At 41.3% G+C, this 22226-nt stretch overlaps 1 protein-coding gene across 1 annotated transcript in view; it reads left to right on the forward strand.

Moving 5' to 3' along the window:
- The window catches only part of LOC124783347 (probable cleavage and polyadenylation specificity factor subunit 2), a 174496-nt gene that overhangs the window by 112311 nt on the left and 39959 nt on the right, over nt 1–22226 (forward strand). Inside the window, exon 10 of the mRNA XM_047254014.1 lies at nt 10386–10580. Within this exon, the coding sequence (XP_047109970.1) occupies nt 10386–10580 (195 nt within the window). The remainder of the gene's footprint in view (nt 1–10385; nt 10581–22226) is intronic.

Here is a 22226-nt window from a genome sequence, read left to right on the forward strand (position 1 = left end):
TTACTGGAGTGTCACCGTAACAAGCTGTGTAGGAAAGACCCTAGAGCAAATGTTTAACTGTTGCCTATTCTGGTTGTTAAAAGAGACTGGTAATGCCTTAGCCAATCTCACTGTCGACAACCTGACCCTACTAGAGGTAGCATTTAGGAAGGTTTCCTATGTAAACATCACTGTCTTGACATATTCTTCTGCAGCTCCATCAGGGGGGCTTTTGTGGCCATCTCTCCATTTTCAGATGGTCCTTCTGGTCCAAGCACTTTATAGCTCAAGCTGATGACGTGCTGTCTGATTGTTTTGAGCAGGAGAATGGTGTTTCTCAGGGCAGTGTTTTAAGTGTTACCCTCTTTGTCATAGCCATGTCATAGCCATAAACAGTATGGTGCGTCTGCTCTGGTTTTATAGAGCTTTTGTGCTCATGGCTAGACTATGGATGCACAGTGTACGGGTCAACAAGGCCTTCTTACCTGAAGATTATTGACGCTATGCACTCTGAGGGGGGTTAGAATAGTCACAGGTGCTTACAGGACCAGCCCCATACACAGTCTCTGCGCTGAGGATGGGGAACCACCACTCACCATTCGGTGGCAGCTCACCGCGTGGCATCAGGCTTGTAAGTTCCTCGCAGCTCCGACTTCACTCACATTCCATACTGTTGCTCTTCCGCCTCTCGAATTCCTTTTCTCTAATTGTCCACAAGAAACAGTGCCGTGTGGGATCTGTGTGCAGCATGTGCTGGAGTCACAGGGTGTGGAGCACACACAAACCCAGAGCCAGGGTTTTAACTGCCTGCCACCATGGTTCTGCAGAGGCCCAGAGTAATTTTTGATTTGGTACAGTACAGGCAAGGTGCAGTCTTGCACATGTTTTTAATACGTTATGTTATGACAATTTAACTGAGCACCACAGCTATTCAGTTGTCTTCATGGATGGGTCGAAATGGAGGGAATCCATTGGCTGCTCCATTGTTTTCCCTGTTCGTGTCTTCAAGGTATGACTGCCTCGAGACATTACGGTCTTCGACGTCGAATTATATGTGGTCTTGCAGTCATTGGAGCAGATAAGATATGCTTCAAGTGCTAAATTCGTTGTCTGCTCCGATTTTCTGAATGCCCTTCACTCTCTACCACGCTTGTATCTAGAAGAGAAAGTAAATATTCAGGAAACCCTCCTCCACCTATATGGGCTGGGGAAGGAGGTGTTTTACTGCTGGTTACCAGGTCACCTGGGTATTGCGGGAAACGAAACGGCAGACGTAGCAGCCAAGGAGGTATGTCGCGATCCTCAGTTATTTCAATGTGCCATCCCCCTCCATGTTATCGTCTCGCTGTGGGGGTGCTCATGCGTTGATGGGAGGATAAGTGGCTGGAAGTGACAGATAATAAGTTGTGTCTAATAAAGCCCTCTGATTGGCCATGACGTATCTCCTTTCAGCCATGAAGGTGGGATGAGGTCCTTCACAAAAGCAAGTCCTCTGATGTGTGGCTTCTAAATTCAGCACGACAACCCTCCAGTGTGTGGTGCTTGTGATGTATAGATGTATGTGCGCCACATTTTACTAGACAGTGTTTTTCAGACCAGAGGGCAGCAGCAGATTAGCAGCAGATTTACCCTTTATTTTAAGTGACATTCAAATGAATGTGGTGAATCTTTTAAGGTTTTGTGATTTGTCCGACTTGTTCCCAAAGATTTTAGGGAGATGTCCTTAATGTTTCACACCGTGACTGGCTCATCCATGTTTTATGTAAATGGTTAGCTATTCACATATCCCTGCACCCTTGTTTTGCCTCCTCTGTCATATTCCTTCTGTTTGGTCGTAGTATCTCTTACTATTTCTCCTTTTTATTACAGCATGTGATATGGGGTGCTTGTGGATCAATGCATGTGAATGAGTGAGTGTGCTGAAGTTTTTAACCTTTCTAACCATATTCATTTCTTTTAATATTTGTAAGGACACTGGTAACTTTGCCATTGATTGCCCGTATACCCCAAAAACAACAATACATTTTTTGAGAAACTTCTGCGGAAACCAACACCCACAGACAGACAGTCAGTTGCAAATACAACAGTTGCTGTTTGCACAACCCCAGTGATAATATTAGTATTGTCTCTATGGTGTTGCACATAAAATTCAAATGCTTTCTTAAAAATAACTACTGTTTTAGCACCGTGCTGCACGTAAAACTGTTGTACTGTGGTATATAAAGTCGTCTGATTTGTTATGTGCAGTGAGCACAACCCATGCAACTCAGGTTTTTAACTGTTTCAGTGGTTAGTTGTTACACCAGCTTAGTCAGTGTCTCTCTTTTGTAATAAAGTTATTAATTGCTGTCACTGACTCAGCGCAATGTTCTCTAAAACCATTAATTTTTATTCTCTCTCTCTCTCTCTCTCTCTCTCTCTCTCTCTCTCTCTCTCTCTCTCTCTCTCTTCCTTCCTTCCCTCACTGTGTGTGTGTGTGTGTGTGTGTGTGTGTGTGTGTGTGTGTGTACAAACGAAGAAACTGTTCTATTTGGCCGTTTTCAGTCGAGCTGTAAATTTGATAACTTATTTCTTGGGATCACATACTTTAACTTAAGACTTTAATTTTCTGTCAGTTGAAGGCTGAAGACTGTAGTTTAGGGACCTTCAACACAACTAACGACTTGAAATATGCAAGCTTTTCGTGTAGTAACTAAGAGAATTAAGTATGAGAAATCAGTACTTTCTGTGATAGTTTCTCAGATGCACATTAATTTTGGCCTAAACTTGAGATAACAGTGACTTTAGCAGAAGCTAAATTAAAAGGAGTTATCTCAGTGTAGAATTCCTTACTGCTTCCTTTTCAAGAGAATAAAGAACATTTTTAGAATTTGTAATTCAGTAATGCACAAGTAATTTTACTGAGCATTCCTGTTGTGATGTTTAAAGCTTTCCCGGCGTACTGATTGTTCCATAAAAACACGGGAGAACTGCCGGATATCAGTAACTTCCTGCCACATTATTTCGGCACAGAGTCTTCTGGCCATCTTCAGGTGAGTGCCACTGTAGTAGTACTGGCGAGTACGCGCTGAGCTCCACTATTTAAAGCCTTCTGAGGTGACATTGCGCATGCGCTGCTTAGCGTGCGTGTTCATATCGGTTCCGTGCGCTGCGCCTCGCGCCCTCCACTGCGAAAGCCTGGCGTATCGGTATCAGGTTGATTTCCATCTTTATGCAGATAACTACGTCGACTAAGAAGTTTCTCTATAACAGGATTCCAAGCAGAGTTCAGCTGATAACCGCTATCTCGATTGATGAGAGTCTCGTTGTCAGACAATCTTATTTCCACAGATTCATTGATAATTGAGCTCCGAAAGTTTGATGTATGGGCCAAAATTTTTGTGTCGTAATTCATGGAATGGTCTGTGGAAATACAATGTTCGGCGATTGTGGACTCGGTGGGTTGAAGAAGGCGAGTATGCCATTGGTGTTCCACAATGTGTTCCTGCACAGTTCGCGTTGCTTGCCCTATATATGATTCGCCGCATTCACACGGAATTTTGTAAACACCAGGTTTACGCAGGCCCAGGTCGTCTTTAACGGATGCCACCAGTGATGAAATTTTGGAAGGAGGGCGAAAGATGACTCTCACTTGATACTTTTTCAATATTCTGCCTATCTGTGAAGAAATATTCCCAATAAATGGTAGATAAACAGTCGACCTGAAGCCCTCTTCCTCTTCCTTGTTCCGTCATTTGTAGGTCTTCATCACTCTGTTCACTTGCCTAGGTGAAAAACCATTCTTCAAAAACACTTTTTGCAGGTGTTCTAGTTCCGCTTGAAGACTGTCGGCGTCAGAGATAGTATGGGCACGGTGGACCAAGGTTTTGAGAATGCCCATTGTTTGTGCTGGATGGTGGCAACTAGTAGCTTGTAGATACAGGTCTGTATGAGTGGGCTTTCTGTACACCGAGTGAGCAAGTGTGCCATCACTCTTCCGTTGCACCAAGACGTCTAAAAATGGCAGACAACCATCTCTCTCTGTCTCCATGGTAAACTTTATGTTTTCATGTATGGAGTTCATGTGACGTAAAAATTCTTGGAGACGGTCCAGACCATGAGGCCACACTATAAAAGTGTCGTCAACGTACCGCCAAAATACTGTCGGTTTAAAAGTGGCAGAGTCGAGCGCTCTCTCCTCAAAATCCTCCATAAAAAGATTGGCCACCAGGGGAGACAAAGGACTCCCCATGGCGACACCACCAGATTGTTCGTAAAATTCGTTATTAAATATAAAATATGTAGAGGAGAGGGTGTGCTCAAACAACGCTGTAATGTCTGCACCAAACATATTGCCAATTAGGTGTAGTGAGTCCACCAGAGGCACCTTTGTGAACAGTGAAACCACATCAAAACTGACCAATAAATCACTACTTTGCAGTTGTAGTGACTGAAGTCGACTGATAAAATCACCAGAATTCTTTATGCCTATCATTGGTTTGAGCAAAGATGCCAAGAATTTTGCTAGGTCGTAGGTGGCTGCTCCACTGTTACTCACAATTGGACGTAATGGCACATTTTCCTTGTGGATCTTAGGCAGCCCATATAGCCTAGGTGGAACTAAACTGTTTGGTTTCAGTCTTTTGATGACCTCCTTCAGTAGAGAACTATTTGATAAAAGTTCTGCTGTTTTTCGCACTACTCGACTCGTGGGATCCTTATCGATTTTGCGATATGTTGAATCACATAATAAAACATTGATCTTATTAATATAGTCATCCCTTGGTATGAGGACAGTAGCGTTTCCTTTGTCAGATTTTAAGACTTTTGTATCCACATCTGCTCGTAAGTTACGGAGGGCTATCCTCTCCATGGGCGAGATGTTATTCTTCATTGGTGCACCCCTGGTCTTGGTGCGACGGAAGAGTGATGGCACACTTGGTTACTCGGTGTACAGAAAGCCCACTCATACAGACCTGTATCTACAAGCTACTAGTTGCCACCATCCAGCACAAACAATGGGCATTCTCAAAACCTTGGTCCACTGTGCCCATACTATCTCTGATGCCGACAGTCTTCAAGCGGAACTGGAACACCTGCAAAAAGTATTTTTGAAGAATGGCTTTTCACCTAGGCAAGTGAACAGAATGATGAAGACCTACAAACAACGGAACAAGGAAGAGGAAGAGGGCTTCAGGTCGACTGTTTATCTACCATTTATTGGGAATATTTCTTCACAGATAGGCAGAATATTGAAAAAGTATCAAGTGAGAGTCATCTTTCACCCTCCTTCCAAAATTTCATCACTGGTGGGATCCGTTAAAGACGACCTGGGCCTGCGTAAACCAGGTGTTTACAAAATTCCGTGTGAATGCGGCAAATCATATATATGGCAGACAACACGAACTGTGCAGGAACGCATTGTGGAACACCAACGGCATACTCGCCTTCTCCAACCCACCAAGTCCGCAATCGCCGAACATTGTATTTCCACAGACCATTCCATGAATTACAATGACACAAAAATTTTGGCCAATACATCAAACTTCTGGAGCTCGATTATCAATGAATCTGTGGAAACAAGATTGTCTGACAACGAGACTCTCATCAATCGAGATAGCGGTTATCAGCTGAACTCTGCTTGGAATCCTGTTATAGAGAAACTTCGTAGTCGACGTAGTTATCTGCATAAAGATGGAAATCGACCTGACACTGATATGCCAGGCTTTCGCAGTGGAGGGCGCGAGGCGCAGCGCACGGAGCCGTTATGAACGCGCACGCTGAGCAGCGCATGTGCAATGTCACCTCAGAAGGCTTTAAATAGCGGAGCTCAGCGCGTACTCGCCAGTACTACTACAGTGGCATTCACCAGAAGATGGCCAGATGACTCTGCGCCGAAATATCGTGGCAGGAAGTTACTGATATCCGGCAGCTCTCCCGTGTTTTTATGGAGCATTCCTGTTAATTTATAGTGCATTCTAAATGCTCCTACTCTAAGGTATAGTTGCTTATAAATCCCTAACAAAAATAAAATATCTACATTCTCACTAATTATACAAAAATTTGTAATGCTTATACATGCCAAACAATTGAGGTTCTGATAACCATATTGGCTCAAAGCACAGAAACAAAGTTTTGAGGGAAATAGATATTTATGAAGATTAAATTTATAATGAAGATCAAATTTATAAACAGACTATCAGTAGTCTCGTATGCTTTTTAATCAAGTTTCAATATCCTGTACTTGCTATGGAAAAATAATGTACCCACTTTTTGTTATGAAATATTGATTAATATTTAAGGTCATATTTATTGTAAGTGTAAATCACAAATTTCCATACATGTGCTAGTGACAGTAGTGTTTTTCTTTTTTTTTCAATTAATGTGAAACTAGAATCAGTATATGAACAATAGATACTAACTGCACAATTATGACCTATTCCAACACTTCATGGTCCTCATTATTATCATTTTCACAAAGCACATTCTGTGCCTTGAGGATCAGATAAAATTTCCGATGTGCGTCTGATTATGAAGTATTACTACTATTTACACAATGAAGACACTAAATTATGTTGTCAACCCTAGATAAGAATTGAGCGGCACAGAGCAACAAAATTATTTTGTGCTTTGGGCCCATATAATGCATATCTGAGAAAAACCCATGAGACATCTTTTCATTGCGGGACTGCAGATATAGATAAAGCTGGTTCACCGTAAGAGGGTAGGAGCATGCATACACAATACAATCTCAAAATTGATGGTGGTGTGCTGTAAGCCCTTACAGATCTCAGCACCTCAGCCAGTCATTTTCTTGGCCTGTGTCACTCAGACCAGAATCAGGGAAAAAAGTGGAAGTGCTATATTCACAATCTTTGTACATTACCAGAGCAAGCATAAACATCTGCATCAAATCAGCTTCAAGCAGGAACTGAGGCGATCTAATTACATTTTTTTAGACCCTTTCATTCACCAATAAGTAGACGCTGGTATTAACGAATTGTGCCTGAGCTGCAACATGAGTATTCTTTGGCCTCAGAATCATTGTTTTCTAGCAACAGAGGTACATTTCCAATGTATTTGTTAATCTAGGCATTGGCTGTTGCTTTCTCCTCACTCTCCAATCCTGTTTGGTTTGCGCACAATGGATCTGTGAAAAAATTAAACAGAAATAAAAAAGAACATAAAAATGATTATTGATTGATGCTGCACACACACTACATCATACTTGCCACTGTGCATATCGTGTCTTACTTGGGCTCAAACACCCACTCCATAAAAAAAATTTATACTGTATTTCACAAGTATTGACAAAATCTTCATTTTCATGTTGCTGCAAAAAACCTGTCTCAAGGAACTTGTCACTCAAACCATATCAAGTGGAAAATATCGTTATTTCATTAGAAACAAATTCTTAAATCCTATCATTCTGAGATTTGAATGATTCCTACATCAGTGATTTTTAAGATTTGAATGCTTTCTACTTTTGAATCATTTTAATATTTCCGTCTTTGGTTCTGCATAACGAATACATGCATTGAACATTTTCATTTTTGATTCAGAAGACTAATTAGGATTGAAGATGGCCAAGGTGTCAGAATAGGAGATATGTAGCATAAATGATTTTTCAGTTCTTGTGAAGCCACTTAAGAGATATGATCAATAACCAATGAAGGCTGTAGAGCATGCTCTGCAACAAGATACTATATGTTGCCATTATAAGAGGGGTGATCAGAAACTATGGTTACAAGGCTGATATTCCCAGAGTTTTATCTAATATAGAGAAATTTGTAGTGTCCAGCAATGCTGATACATACAGTTGGCAACTGTGCAGAGTTTCAGCCACTTTATCACCTACAGTACCAGTTGTAGGTAAACACTAATGGCGATCCACTTGGAAAACTGTTCTTGCGAAGAAATCTGCTCAGTGATTCAATTTCTGTGAGCAAAACATAATCATTGATGAAACACACACACACACACACACACACACACACACACACACACACACGCACGCGCGCGTCACCCCGCTCCACCCTCCCCCTACAGCTATTGTTGTATCCTGTTTAATTTTTCAGCTTTTTGTGAAGCCACTAATTTATCTGTCCAAAGGCCTGCCTCTTCCCATTTCTCCCTCCTTGTGCCCTTCCCTATCCCTTCCCCACCTGCTCCGTCAGCTCAGACAACTGGTTTCAGTAATCAAATTGAGTATCAATACTAAGTCTTGCCATGACCACGGGAATGTGCATTTGGGTGTCTGCGTAGTTGCGTGTTTGAATGTGTGTACTGTTGTTGAAAAATGAGCTAATGTGAATGTGAATTACTGTGCTTCATGCATTGATATGATATAGGTGAGTGGTTGCCTTTCCCATATTTTACGTATTGCTCCATTGAGGAATTTCTAGTATTAAAAACGACACACATACACGGCCACTGTCATTTGCAGGCATTAAGGCCTGACTGTATCTGAGGTGAGCAGCGGTCTTTACTCGGGTGGTTGGTGGAGATAATAAAGAGATGGGGGAGGAGGGAATAGCAGTGTATGAGTGGGGTAGCATGGTAGTGCTGACTGTAGGAGCTTGCAGGGACAAGTTGGGGATGGGATAGTGGACTGTTAGATGCAGTATCTGGAGACTGTGCTTGCAGGGCAGGGAGGGGGTGGGGGTATTGGGAGCTTTGCTGGGGAAAGGACTGTGCAGGTGCACTGGTGAGATAGAAGATGTGTAGGGCTGAAGTGGAAGCAGGGAAAGAGATAGGCAGGTGGATGATAGGGAGTAGCAAAGGTTAAGGTTGAGGGGGATATGATAATGAAGAAAGTGTTGCAGGGAGTGTTTCCACCTACATCATTCTGAAAAACTTATGTCAGTGGGAAGACCCTCCAGATGGCACAAGTTTGTGAAGCAGTTGTTGAAAACAAGCACACTATGTTTGGTGGCACCCACAGAAATTGGGTGATCCTTCTGTATGGTGGCAGCAATTCATGGAGACAGATTGCTTGTTAGTGGGCATGATCACATAGAATGCTGCATAGTGATTGGAGTTAAGTTGCTAGATAACATGACTGCTTTCACAGGTAGCCCAGCCCTTGATGTGATAGGAGATGCCTGTGACGGAACTGGAGTAGGTGGTTGTGGGAGAACATATGGGACAGGGGTTGTATCTAAGTCTGTTGCAGAGATATTAGCTACTGGACTAGGATTTGGGAGTGGCAATGGAATGGGGATTGACAAGAGTATTGCACAGGTTAGATGGACAGTGGAATACCCCTGTGAGAGGGTTGAGGATGATATTTCTCATTGCTGGACACCACGAGAGGTAGTTGGAACCCTGGCAGAAAACGCGATTTGGTTTCTCCAGTACCAGATGGTACTGGGCCACAACGATGGGGTGGGGGTTGCTCCTTTGTGGCCAGACAATGGCTACATGAAGTAAGTGACTGGGGAGACAAAACACTAGAAACGTGTTTCTGGGGCAACATGAGGAGGGCAACTTTGGTTTGTGAAGGCTTCAGTGTGACCCTTAGCGTATTTGGAGAGAGATCATTCATTACTACAGATGCAACAATCGTGGGTGGCTAGACCATATGGAAGGGGTGTGGAGCAGGAGGCATTTTCAAAGTGGAGACATTGTTGGTGGTTGGAAGGTTTGACGTGGACAGAGGTATTGAATTGAAGGAGCCATCCTTGAAGTGGAGGTTGACGCCAGTGTGTTCCAGGGGGGGGGGGGGAGGGGGGGGACCAAGTGATGCAATGGGGGGAAAAGGTTGATATGTTGTCCTCACCCTTGGTCCAGACCATGAAGATTTCATAGGATCCTCTACATAGCCCTTAAGCAGGTTGGTGTTGGGTGATGCTATGTGGGTGCCTGTTGTCCCATGAATTTATTTGTAGGTGATGTCTTCAGAGCAGAAGTAATTAGAGTGAGAATGTACAGTAGTTGGTCATGGTGACGAGGAAGGAGCTTGTAAGTTTGGAGTCAGTTGAACATTGGGAAAGGTAGAGTTCAGTAGGCGCAAGGCCGTGGGCATTGAGGATTATTGTGTGTATAGAGTAGCGGTCAATTGTGACGAGCAGGGTGCTGGGCAATAAAGAAGCAGGAATCGTAAAGAATGAGTGGAGGAAATGGTTGGTGTCTGAAATAAACTTGCATTAATTATTGATTGTGAGTAGTGCATGTATTGGTGCAACGTGCCTGCTTTTAGTCTTTACAAAGCATATTAAGTTTATTTGCTTGTAGTTTTAAAGTATTTGGATACAGTACTTTAAGTAAATTATTAATTAGTAACTCATCCTAAAAAAAAAAGAAAAAGAAAGGCAAATTACAATAATCAAAATTTGATTTAAAAAATATATTAGCTGCCATTTGTATGTTGCTAAAATTTAATCATGTGTTCACTAATATGACATGTAAATTTATTACATTCACAGTGAAGATGTTGACATGAGTAGTGAATCTGAGGATGAAATGGACATGACTGCAGTTGGAAGAGGCCGGCATGACTTACTTGTCAAGCAAGAAACGAAAGTACAGACAGGGTTTTTCAAGAGCAGCAAGAAGCAGCACCCCATGTTTCCCTTCTTTGAGGAAAAAGTTAAATTTGATGAATATGGTGAGATTATTAGGTAGGCAGAAGTAGAAATTATTTATTTCTGTATTTTTCTACAGTTTGTGGGTATATGCTTCCTGTGAGTAACTTAGAACTACAATTAACAGTACAGAAAAGACTTTTTTTCATTGCTTGCAAATGTGTGAAGCTGGTAATTTGGTGAAGTAACTTCCCTTTTAAGGATTTGATATTAAAATTTCACAGACTGTAAGACAAAATTATTGGCATAATTGAACACTATGGATTCCTTATGAGTGTTGACTAGTGTAATTCAGAGTTTAATAATGTTAAGTTGCTGTTTCTGACTGACTCTTTACAAGTAGCTGTATCATTAATAAGCTGCATGTTTTCGGCATTTATAACAGCTCGGTTTTCTGTGAGTTTGATTGTTTGCATTTATTCTCATCAAGTTCCTTTTTCAAAAACAAATATTTCTCATGACACAGTCATAGAAACTTTCAGGGAATAGTAACTTGTGATACTTCATGTACTAGTGCGTGACGTGTGTGTCAAAGCAATGGAATTTTCAGATTTTAAATGATCTATAATTTTTTGTGTATTAAATCGCCACTATATCCTATCATAAAAAAGGGAAAGAACACTCCTTTTGTATCTGTCACACTTGCTGGAAGTTATCCAAAAGATTACCTAACTTAACATTATACTAGGTGTGACTGGAAAGTTTTAAGAATGGGCTTGTAATTGTACAATGGTGGCACTTACATGCTACTGTGATGCATCTCCTTCAAAATAGTGTCCTTCTGACTGAAAACACCGACTCCAACGGTGTTTTTCACTTTTGGAAACATTCCTGGAAATTTTTTCCCTGAAGCATGTTAAGGACGCTCTCCGTATTTGCCTGGATCTCTTCAATCGAGTGAAATCACTTCCCTTTCGGTGAAAATTTCAGTTTAGGAAATAGGTAGAAGTCCGCAGGGGCCAAATCAGGGGAGTATGGCAGTTGTGGAAGTACAGGAATTTTGAATTTGGTCAAAAATTCAACAATGGAGAAGGCATAATGAGCCGGAGCATTGCCACAGTGTAGCATCCAACTACTGTCTTTTCACAATGCAGGCCTCTTCTTCCGCACCTTTTCACACACACGCTCAAGAACACATTTGTAGTATTCCTGGTTAATCGCCTGTCCTTCAGGGGTAAATTCATGATGCACAATACCGGTAGAATCGAAAAAAATCACCAACATTGTCTTCGCCTTTGACCGACTTTGCTGTGCTTTTTTCGGTCATGGTGAACCTGGAGTCTTCCACTGTGAAGACTGTGCTTTCGTTCCAGGATCATATCCATATACCCACAATTTGTCACCTGTAATTACCCTATTTAACAAATCTAGGTCATGTTTAGTCCGATTAATCAGATCTTGACACACTTCAAGTCTGTATTGTCTCTGGTCACTTGACAACACTTTCGGAATGAATTTTCCGGACACTCGACGCATGTTCAGATCTTCAGTTAAAAGTGACTGAACTGCATACAAACTTAAATTAAGTTCATCAGCCATCTCACTAATTATAAGTCTACGCAAAGTATATCTATTTAAAAAAGCTGATAAAAGTGCTCTTAACACCTTTTTAAGAGACAGTCTTCACTCCTTCCGATCTGATCATGTAAGTGTAGAAAAGTTGTGGAATGTTTTCAAAGAGATAGTATCAACAGCAATTGAGAGATATATACCACATAAATTAATAAGTGATGATACTGATCCCCCATGGTACACAAAACGGGTCAGATCGTTGTTGCAGAAGCAACGAAAAAAGCATGCCAAATTTAAAAGAATGCAAAATCCTCACGATTGGCAAAGTTTTACAGAAGTTCGAAATATGGCGCGTACTTCAATGCGAGATGCTTTTAATAATTTCCACAACGAAATTCTGTCTTGAAATCTGGCAGAAAACCCAAAGAGATTCTGGTCATACATAAAGCACACCAGTGGCAAGAGACAATCAATACCTTCACTGCGCGATAACAACTGTGAAGTCACTGATGACAGTGCCACTAAAGCAGAGTTATTAAACACGGTTTTCCGAAACTTCTTCACCAAAGAAGACGAAGTAAATATTCCTGAATTCCAATCAAGAACAACTGCCAAGATGAGAAACATAGAAGTAGATATCCTCGGTGTAACAAAGCAGCTTAAATCACTTAATAAAGGCAAGGCCTCCGGTCCAGATTGTATACCAGTCAGGTTCCTCTCAGAGTATGCTGATAAAATAGCTCCATATTTAGCAATTATATACAACCACTTGCTCACAGAAAGATATGTACCTAAGGACTGGAAAATTGTTCAAGTCACACCAATACCCGAAAAGGGAAGTAGGAGTAATTTGCTGAATTACAGGCCTATATCACTTTGCAGTAGGTTTTTAGAACATATACTGTATTCGAACATTATGAAGTACCTTGAAGAAAACGATTTATTGACATATAGTCAGCACGGATTCAGAAAATATTGTTCTTGTGAAACACAACTAGCTCTTTACACTCATGAAGTAATAAGTGCTATCGACAGGGGATGTCAAATTGATTCCATATTTTTAGATTTCCAGAAGACTTTCGACACCGTTCCTCACAAACGTCTTCTAATCAAACTGTGTGCCTACAGAGTATCGCCTCAGTTGTGCGACTGGATTCATGATTCCCCGTCAGAAAGGTCACAGTTCGTAGTAATGGATTGAAAGTCATCGAGTAAAACAGAAGTAATATCCGGTGTTTCCCAAGGAAGTGTTATAGGCCCTCTATTGTTCCTGATCTATATTAACGACATAGGAGACAATCTGAGTAGCTGTCTTAGATTGTTTGCAGATGAGGCTGTCATTTACGGTCTTGTAAAGTCTTCAGATGATTGAAACGACTTGCAAAATGATTTAGATAAGATATCTGTATGGTTCGAAAAGTGGCAATTGACCCTGAATAAAGAAAAGTGCCATGTTATTCACATAGTACTAAAAGAAATCAGCTAAATTTCGATTACGCGATAAGTCACACAAATCTCAGGGCTGTAAATTCAACTAAATACTTAGGGATTACAATTACAAATAACCTAAATTGGAATGATCACATAGATAATGTTGTGGGTAGAGCCAATCAAATACTGCAGTTCATTGGCAGAACACTGAGAAGGTGCAACAGGTCTACTGAAGAGATTGCTTACACCACACTTGTCTGCCCTATTCTGGAGTACTGCTGTGCGGTGTGGGATCCACATCAGGTGGGACTGACGGATGACATCGAAAAAGTACAAAGAAGGGCAGCTCGGTTTGTATTATCGTGAAATAGGGGAAATATGTCACAGAAGTGATACGTGAATTGGAGTGGCAATCATTAAAACAAAGGCGTTTTTTGTTGCGACAGGATCTTCTCATGAAATTTCAATCACCAGTTTTCTCCTCCGATTGCGAAAACATTCTGTTGGCACCCACCTACATAGGGAGAAATGATCATCACGATAAAATAAGACAAATCAGGGCTTGCACGGAAAAATTTAAGTGCTCATTTTTCCCGTGTGCCGTTCGAGAGTGGAACGGTAGAGAGACAGCATGAAGGTGGTTCGTTGAACCCTCTGCCAGGCGCTTTGGTGTGAATAGTAGAGAAATCACGTAGACGTAGACGATCAGAGCACACTAAGTCGCGAACTTTCACAACATTTTCATTCGTTTTTGAGGTGGAAGGATGGTCGGGCTGTGGTTCATCTTCAAATGATTCACGGCCATTTTTAAATGTGTTGAACCAGACAAAAACATTTGACTGACTCATACAATTACCTCCAAAAGCTGTTGTTAAGAATTTGTAAGTCTCAGAAGCTGATTTCTCGGTTTTAAAAACTAAATTTCACACAAACTTGTTGCTCCGTTTTTATGTCCATTTTCACACAGACAGAATCTGGCAACAAGCCCTAACAGACCTGTACTCAGCCAGCTGCCACAACAAACTGAATAAAGGAAATGCAGTTTCCTGTCGGAGAGCGTTCAAGGACAAGGCAATGAACTCACTCCCCACCCTCCGTGTACCTGCCCGCCAAACCAGTAAACAGTAGTGGATCCATTCTTAAAACTTTACAATCACACCTCGTATACAAATAAGAACCGTATTGTTAGTCCCGTTGTGAGAACTTGCCAGTGTTTTTTTGTCATAGGTGCTTTCCTTATAAGAGCTTACAATAAACATCCATGTATCATGTGTCTATAATGTAATTTAAAATGTGATAACATAACAGTAAAATATGCCAGATTGAGCCAAAAAACAAGTAGCCTTAGAATAGGAGCATGAACCAAACCTGAATGTGAGAGATGAACTACAGCTAAAATTAGGGAGCAGTAGAGTATGAGACAACCCAGAAGAGGAGAGATGAACTATGGTTAAAATCAGTTCATTTAAGTTCCACAGGAATATGTTACTACTGTACTGGTTTTACATTTAATTGAATAAAATGGCTTTTTTATGTCTAGGTGTTTCCTTTTTGCATTGAAGTCTTAAGAAGTATTATACACAACCACATCAGTTCTAATTTGGAGCTTGGTGTGGCATCCATCGAATGAGTTAATTAAGTAATCAGCTTTAATATGATATGTCATAAATATTTCACAGTTTATCTTGGATGTTGCATAGTAGAGTATATTACAGCTGTTCTGTAAGTGCAAAGGTGATGCCATGAAAATAGTTTCCCAGAAAGTAACAAGAAACATTTTGCTATCATATTGGTATGTTTTATCCTTATAGATTTTTCAGTACTGGTTGAAGAATGTAAAAGAGATTTAAACATGATTAAAAGTGTTTGTATTATTAATAATTCGATCGACTTCATGGGCATTTGCAAGTCTGTCATTGTTATACATAGAAATATTGACCAATATTTGTTTCTTTGTTTCCGCAAGTGCACTGAAAGTGGCAGTAGAAATAAATTCTGTTATCAGTAGATTCTGCAGATTCTGTACTAAATTTGCAGCTGTGTTAGCCCCTCTTCTAACCTTTACGTGTTTTAGTTCCCTCGAACAAAAAACCATCCCCAGTAGTTGGAAGAAAGCACAGGTCACACCTGTTTATAAAAAGGATAGTTGAAATGATCCCAAAACTTCCTTGACGTCCATTTGTTGTAGAAACTTAGTACAAACACTGGGCTCAAACATAATGAGATCTCTTGAACAAAATGGTCTCTATGCCAATCTGCATGGATTCCAAAAACATCAGTCATGTAAAACCCTACTCACACTTTCTTCACATGACAGACAGAAAGCTTTGGATCAAGGAAGTCAAGTAGATGCACCATTTCTTGATTTCCTAAAAGCATTTACTCAGTACTGTATTTGTGCTTATGGCCAAAAGTGTGATCATATGGAGCATCAAGTGAAATTTATGGCTGGATTGAGGATTTTTTCATACTGAGGATGCAGTATGTTATCTTAAATGGAGAGTCAATAACAGATGTAGAAGTAACTTCGGGTGTGCCCCAGGGAAGTGTGTTCGGACCCTTGCTGCTCATATTGTATATTAATGACCTTGTGCACAATACTAATAGTAACCTGAGCCTTTTTGCAGATGATGGACTTATCCATAGTGAAGTACTGTCTGAAAGAAGCTGCCCGAATATTCAGTCAGAATTTGATAAGATTTCAAAGTGGTACAAAGATTGGCAACTTGCTTTGTTTGAATGTTCAGAAATATAAAATTATGCACTTCACAAAATGTAAAAATGTAGTATCCTAGACTGTAATACCACTAGCCATAGTTGGAGTTGGCCAACTCCTGCAAATACCTGGTTGTAATACTGTTCAGGGATATGAAATGGAATATCAAATATACTCTGTCAAGGGTAAAGTAGGTGCTAGACATCAGTTTGTTGGTAGAATACTGGGAAAATGTAATCTGTCTACACAATAAATATCTTACAAATCACTCATGCATCACATTCAAGAATATTGCTCAAGTTTGTGGAACCCATACCAAATACCACTGTTGGGTGATATTGAACATATACCATATTTACCTGAATATAAGATGACCCGCTTTTTTTTTTCCAAATTTTTTTTTTAAAGAAAAATAGGCTTCTTGAGAAAAATTTATCATCTCCTCAAATTGTTTTAGGTCCTTCCCAGGCCCTCTCCCCCGAGTCCATCTCACTCCTCATTCATATTACTCCCCACACTTCTACCTGATTCCTAAAGTCCATGAACCCAACCACCTAGGATATCCCATTGTGGCCAGTTACTGTGCTCCCACTGAGAGAATCTCTTTTCTCATAGACCAACACCTTCAGCCTATTACCCACAACCTACCCTCCTACATTGAAGATCCCACAATTTACTCCACCGACTCTCCATAATTCCTGTACCTTTACCACATGGTGCCCTGCTCATAACTGTTTAAGCCACCTCCCTTTACACTAACATCCCTAATACCTGTGACCTTGCTGCTGTTAACCGCTATCTTTCCCAACATCCGATGGATTCCAAACATACAACTTCCTTCCCAGTCACCATGACCAACTTTATTCTGACCCACCAGTGCTTGTTCTTTGAAGGCATAACCTACAAACAAATCCAGGATGCGGCAGTGGACACCCGCATGATACCATCCTGTGCCAACCTATTCATTGGCCGTCTAGAGGAATCCTTGCTAACCACCCAGAATCCCAAACCAGCCACTTGGTACAGTATCACTAATGATGTCTTTGTGATCTGAATAGAGGTTGAGAACATCCTATCCACATTCCTCCAGCACCTCCACACCTTCTCCACAATTTGTCTCATCTGGTCCTCCTCAACCCAACAAGCCACCTTCCCCCGGTGTTGACCTCCACCTCAGTGACAGCTGCATCCACATCAAAACTGCCAACCAACAGCAATATCTCCACTTTGACAGCTGCCCCCCATTGCAATCCAAGACATACACTTCTTTATAGCCTTGCCACCCGTGGTCATTTCATCTGTAATGACAAGCAGTCCTTGTAGAAATATACCAAGGGTCTCACTAGAGACTTTGCAGACCATAATTACCCTCCCTACCTTGTATAGAAACAGATCTCCCACACCTTATCTCCCCCCCCCCCCCCCTCCCCACACACACACACACACACACACACACACACACACACACACACACACACACACATATATATTCCAAAGTCCCTTTGTTCGGCCGCAGGAGCATTTCCCTCATGTCTCAGTACCACCCATGTCTGGAGCAGCGAAATCACATTATCCACCAGGATTTCAACTACCTCTTGTAGTGCCATGAGATGAGGAGTGTCCTACCCAGTATCCCACAGTGATATTCCACCATCCACCGAAACTGCAAAACATCGTCGTCTATCACTACACAACCCCTGCTCCCGATCCCTTGCCTCATGGCTCAGACCCCTAATGGACCTACATGTAAGACCGGTTCCTCCCATCACTATGTACTCTAGTCCGATCACAAGCACGACAAACTGTGGCCAAGAAACAGCTGGGTCACCCAATTGCTGAGCATGGTACCCAACACAACATTCTTCATTTTAAGGGCTTCTTCACAGTCTTTGCCATCTGGATCCTTCCTACCAGCACAAGCACTATCTTTTCTGAATTGCACAGGTGGGAGCACTCCATGCAGTGTATCCTGTTTTTCTGTAACTCTCCTGGTCTCAACCTCCATTAGTCATTGATGTACACCCACCTGACCCCTTCCCTGTTCCCACTCCAGTGCTACAGAGCCCTGTTTTCCACCAACACACCCATAGTCCTTTTTCTTCTCCTCTTCACCCCCACCCTCCTCCGCCCTCTTTCTAGTCTGCTGAATGCATGTAGCTGCCCTACCCTCTCTCCACCTCATGTCTGTATGCTCCCACAAACAGAACTTTACCGTCCCTCACCCCTACCCTGCTATCCCTCCCTGCCCCAGCCTCCTTTCCCCCATCTCCCAGATAGCTTTTCCGAACATACACTGCTGCTTGCAGTTTGGCCTCGGCAGCCTGAGACTGTGGTCATGTGTGTAAGAGTTGCATTTGCATGAGTATGTGTGTATGTTGTCTTATTCTGATTAAGGCCCTTTTGTCTGAAAGCTTACTTCAGGGTGTATATGCCCTGGGACAACTGAGAAATCCGGAAAAGACCCAGGATTTTTTAGAATTCCAGGAATTTTTCATTGTTTTTGTTTTCAGTTAAATTTTTGTAATTTTTAGTGAAGAATAATGCTGAAGTAGTACAACATAAACGAGTATAAAACAGCAAAATATAACTTAAGTTGTGAAGAAAATGCTCCATTTACAACAACAAAAGACAGTGGACACACAATTGTCTGCCGACAGCAAAATGTGTCAATGGCTTTAAGACGAAGAATTTGCAGTACTTCATAACTACAAACTGCTTTCGACGTGGTGTCACAGCTGTTTAATTTCTAGCATAAATGGTGTTTTTGGGGGCTTTTCTTTCAAAATAAATTTCCTTTTATGCAAGATGAATCGTATTGCATGTGAGAACGTGTGATGAACTTCTTAAGTCACAAAGCATTTGACTTTCATTCAAAACTTAACACATTGAGGAACAACCAGAGCAGCAGTCAGCAAAATTTTCCCCCCCAGAAGGCCAGACATTTATGTTGTTATTTAAAATTTTACTGGCTCATTTGTATTTGATATGTCTTAACGGGAAACACACACAATAAAAAAATTGATATTACATGTGAAAGCTTATCTTTTCTTGTAGCTATACTCGATGTATATTAATTTAAATCATTATTTTTTTTCTATTTGTGTGTTTGTGTTACTTAACAGTGAGGTTGCTATTGCCTGACCACATCACATGTCCTATGTTCTGAATATCAGCTGTCATTGGCTGGCGAGATCATGTGACATGAGCTGTGGCGAGATCATGTGATGTGAGCTGTTATTGGCTGACAAAAATGGATCACTATCTTGATATCACTGCTTCAGAAACTAATGCCCTGTGTTTGGTGGAATTCGTGCTTTCAGAATACCAGAAATGCAGTGTACATGTTGCTGCACATCATAGCTCTTCCTAAAACACTTTTTTCGTGGGGACGGGGGGCTTCATTTCCTAAAGTGCTGGGACACTCCGCGCCGCTATATAAAACCTTTACCGTTCGAAGGATTGATAAGTTTTAATCAGGGTGTATACGGCCCGGGACAACCAGGAGATCTGGGAAAAACCTGGGAATTTTTTCATCTGGGAGAAAACCGGGAAAAACCCGGGAATTTTTTCATCTGGGAGAAAACCGGGAAAAACCCGAGAATTGTAAAGAATTCCGGGAATTGTAAAGAATTCCGGGAATTTTTCATTGTTTTAGTTTTCAGTTAAATTTTTGTGATTTTGACTGGTAAGAACCAATACTCTAACAAAGGATATTACTGTACCCCGCTATTGCAGATAATGCTGCAGCAACAAAACGTGAACGGGGGAAAGGAAATGCGCCGTATACAACAACAAAACACAGTGCTCATACAAGCGTCTGCCAACAGCAAAGTGTGTCAAAGGCTTTAGGAAGACTACAGTGCATCATAACAACAAATTGCCTCCGATAAGTGTGATGTGACAACCTGTTCAAATTAGATTCGTTTGAGCAGTTGCGGGCGGGCACTTGCACATGTGCAGTTGAGTCACGTATGAGTTGTACCTTCTTTCGCTTCTGGTTACAGAACTATTGCTGGGCGCCACTACTTAATATCACCCCGGTTCGGAAATATAGTAAATCTGGCGCTGATGCCCAGAGCAGTCTGAGTTGTGGTGGGGAGATGGGTTGTCTCCAAGTGACCTGTGTTCACGTTCAGTGATTTTGTTGTTTCCTCTTCGTTTATTGCTCTCATGTTAAATGATTGTTGTTGTTGTTGTTGTTGTTGTTGTTGTTGTTGTGGTCTCCAGTCCTGAGACTGGTTTGATGCAGCTCTCCATGTTACTCTATCCTGTGCAAGCTTCTTCATCTCCCAGTACCTACTGCAGCCTACATCCTTCTGAATCTGCTTAGTGTATTCATCTCTTGGTCTCCCTCTTCGATTTTTACCCTCCACGCTGCCCTCCAATTCTAAATTGGTGATCCCTCGATGTCTCAGAACATGTCCTACCACCCGATCCCTTCTTTTAGTCAAGTTGTGCCACAAGCACCTCTTCTCCCTAATTCTATTCAATACCTCCTCATTAGTTATGTGATCTACCCATCTAATCCTCAGCATTCTTCAGTAGCACCACATTTCGAAAGCTTCTATTCTCTTCTTGTCCAAACTATTTATCATCCACATTTCACTTCCATACATGGCTACACTCCATACAAATACTTTCAGAAACAACTTCCTGACATTTAAATCTATACTCGATGTTAACAAATTTTTCTTCTTCAGAAACACTTTCCTTGCCATTGCCAGTCTACATTTTATATCCTCTCTACTTTGACCATCATTAGTTATTTTGCTCCCCAAATAGCAAGACTCCTTTACTACTTTAAGTGTCTCATTTCCTAATCTAATTCCCTCAGCATTGCCCAACTTAATTCGACTACATTCCATTATCCTTGTTTTGCTTATGTTGATGTTCATCTTATACCCTCCTTTCAAGACATTGTCCATTCCGTTCAACTGCTCTACCAAGTCCTTTGCTGTCTCTCACAGAATTACAATGTCATCGGCGAACCTCAAAGTTTTTATTTCTTCTCCATGGATTTTAATACCTACTCCAAACTTCTCCTTTAGTGCTTGCTCAATATACAGATTGAATAACATCGAGGATAGGCTACAACCTTGTCTCACTCCCTTCCCAACCACTGCTTCCCTTTCATACCCCTCAACTATTATAACTGCCATCTGTTTTCTGTACAAATTGTAAATAGCCTTTCGCTCCCTGCATTTTACCCCTGCCGCCTTCAGAATTTGAAATAGAGTATTCCAGTCAACATTGTCAAAAGCTTTCTCTAAGTCTGCAAATGCTTTCTTCTAAGATAAGTCGTAGGGTCAGTATTGCTTCACGTGTTCCAACATTTCTACGGAATCCAAACTTACCTTCCCCGAGGTCGGCTTCTATCAGTTTTTCCATTCGTCTGTAAAGAATTCGCGTTAGTATTTTGCAGCTGTGACTGATAGTTCGGTAAGTTTCACATCTGTCAACACCTGCTTTCTTTGGGATTGGAATTATTATATTCTTCTTGAAGTCTGAGGGTATTTCGCCTGTCTCATACATCTTGCTCACCAGATGGTAGAGTTCTGTCAGGACTGGCTCTCCCAAGGCTGTCAGTTGTTCTAATGGAATGTTGTCTACTCCGGGAGCCTTGTTTCGACTCAGGTCTTTCAGTGCTCTGTCAAACTCTTCATGCAGTATCATATCTCCCATTTCATCTTCATCTACATCCTCTTCCATTTCCATAATATTGTCTTCAAGTACATCGCCCTTCTATAGACCCTCTATATACTCCTTCCACCTTTCTGCTTTCCCTTCTTTGCTTAGAACTGGGTTTCCATCTGAGCTCTTGATATTCATGCAAGTGGTTCTCTTTTCTCCAAAGGTCTCTTTAATTTTCCTGTAGGCAGTATCTATCTTACCCCTAGTGAGGTAAGCCTCTACATCCTTACATTTGTCCTCTAGCCATCCCTGCTTAGCCATTTTGCACTTCCTGTTTATCTCATTTTTGAGACGTTTGTATTCCTTTTTGCCTGCTTCATTTACTACATTTT

This window comes from Schistocerca piceifrons, chromosome 1 (genome assembly GCF_021461385.2).
Source record: "Schistocerca piceifrons isolate TAMUIC-IGC-003096 chromosome 1, iqSchPice1.1, whole genome shotgun sequence".
Classification (NCBI taxonomy): domain Eukaryota; kingdom Metazoa; phylum Arthropoda; class Insecta; order Orthoptera; family Acrididae; genus Schistocerca; species Schistocerca piceifrons.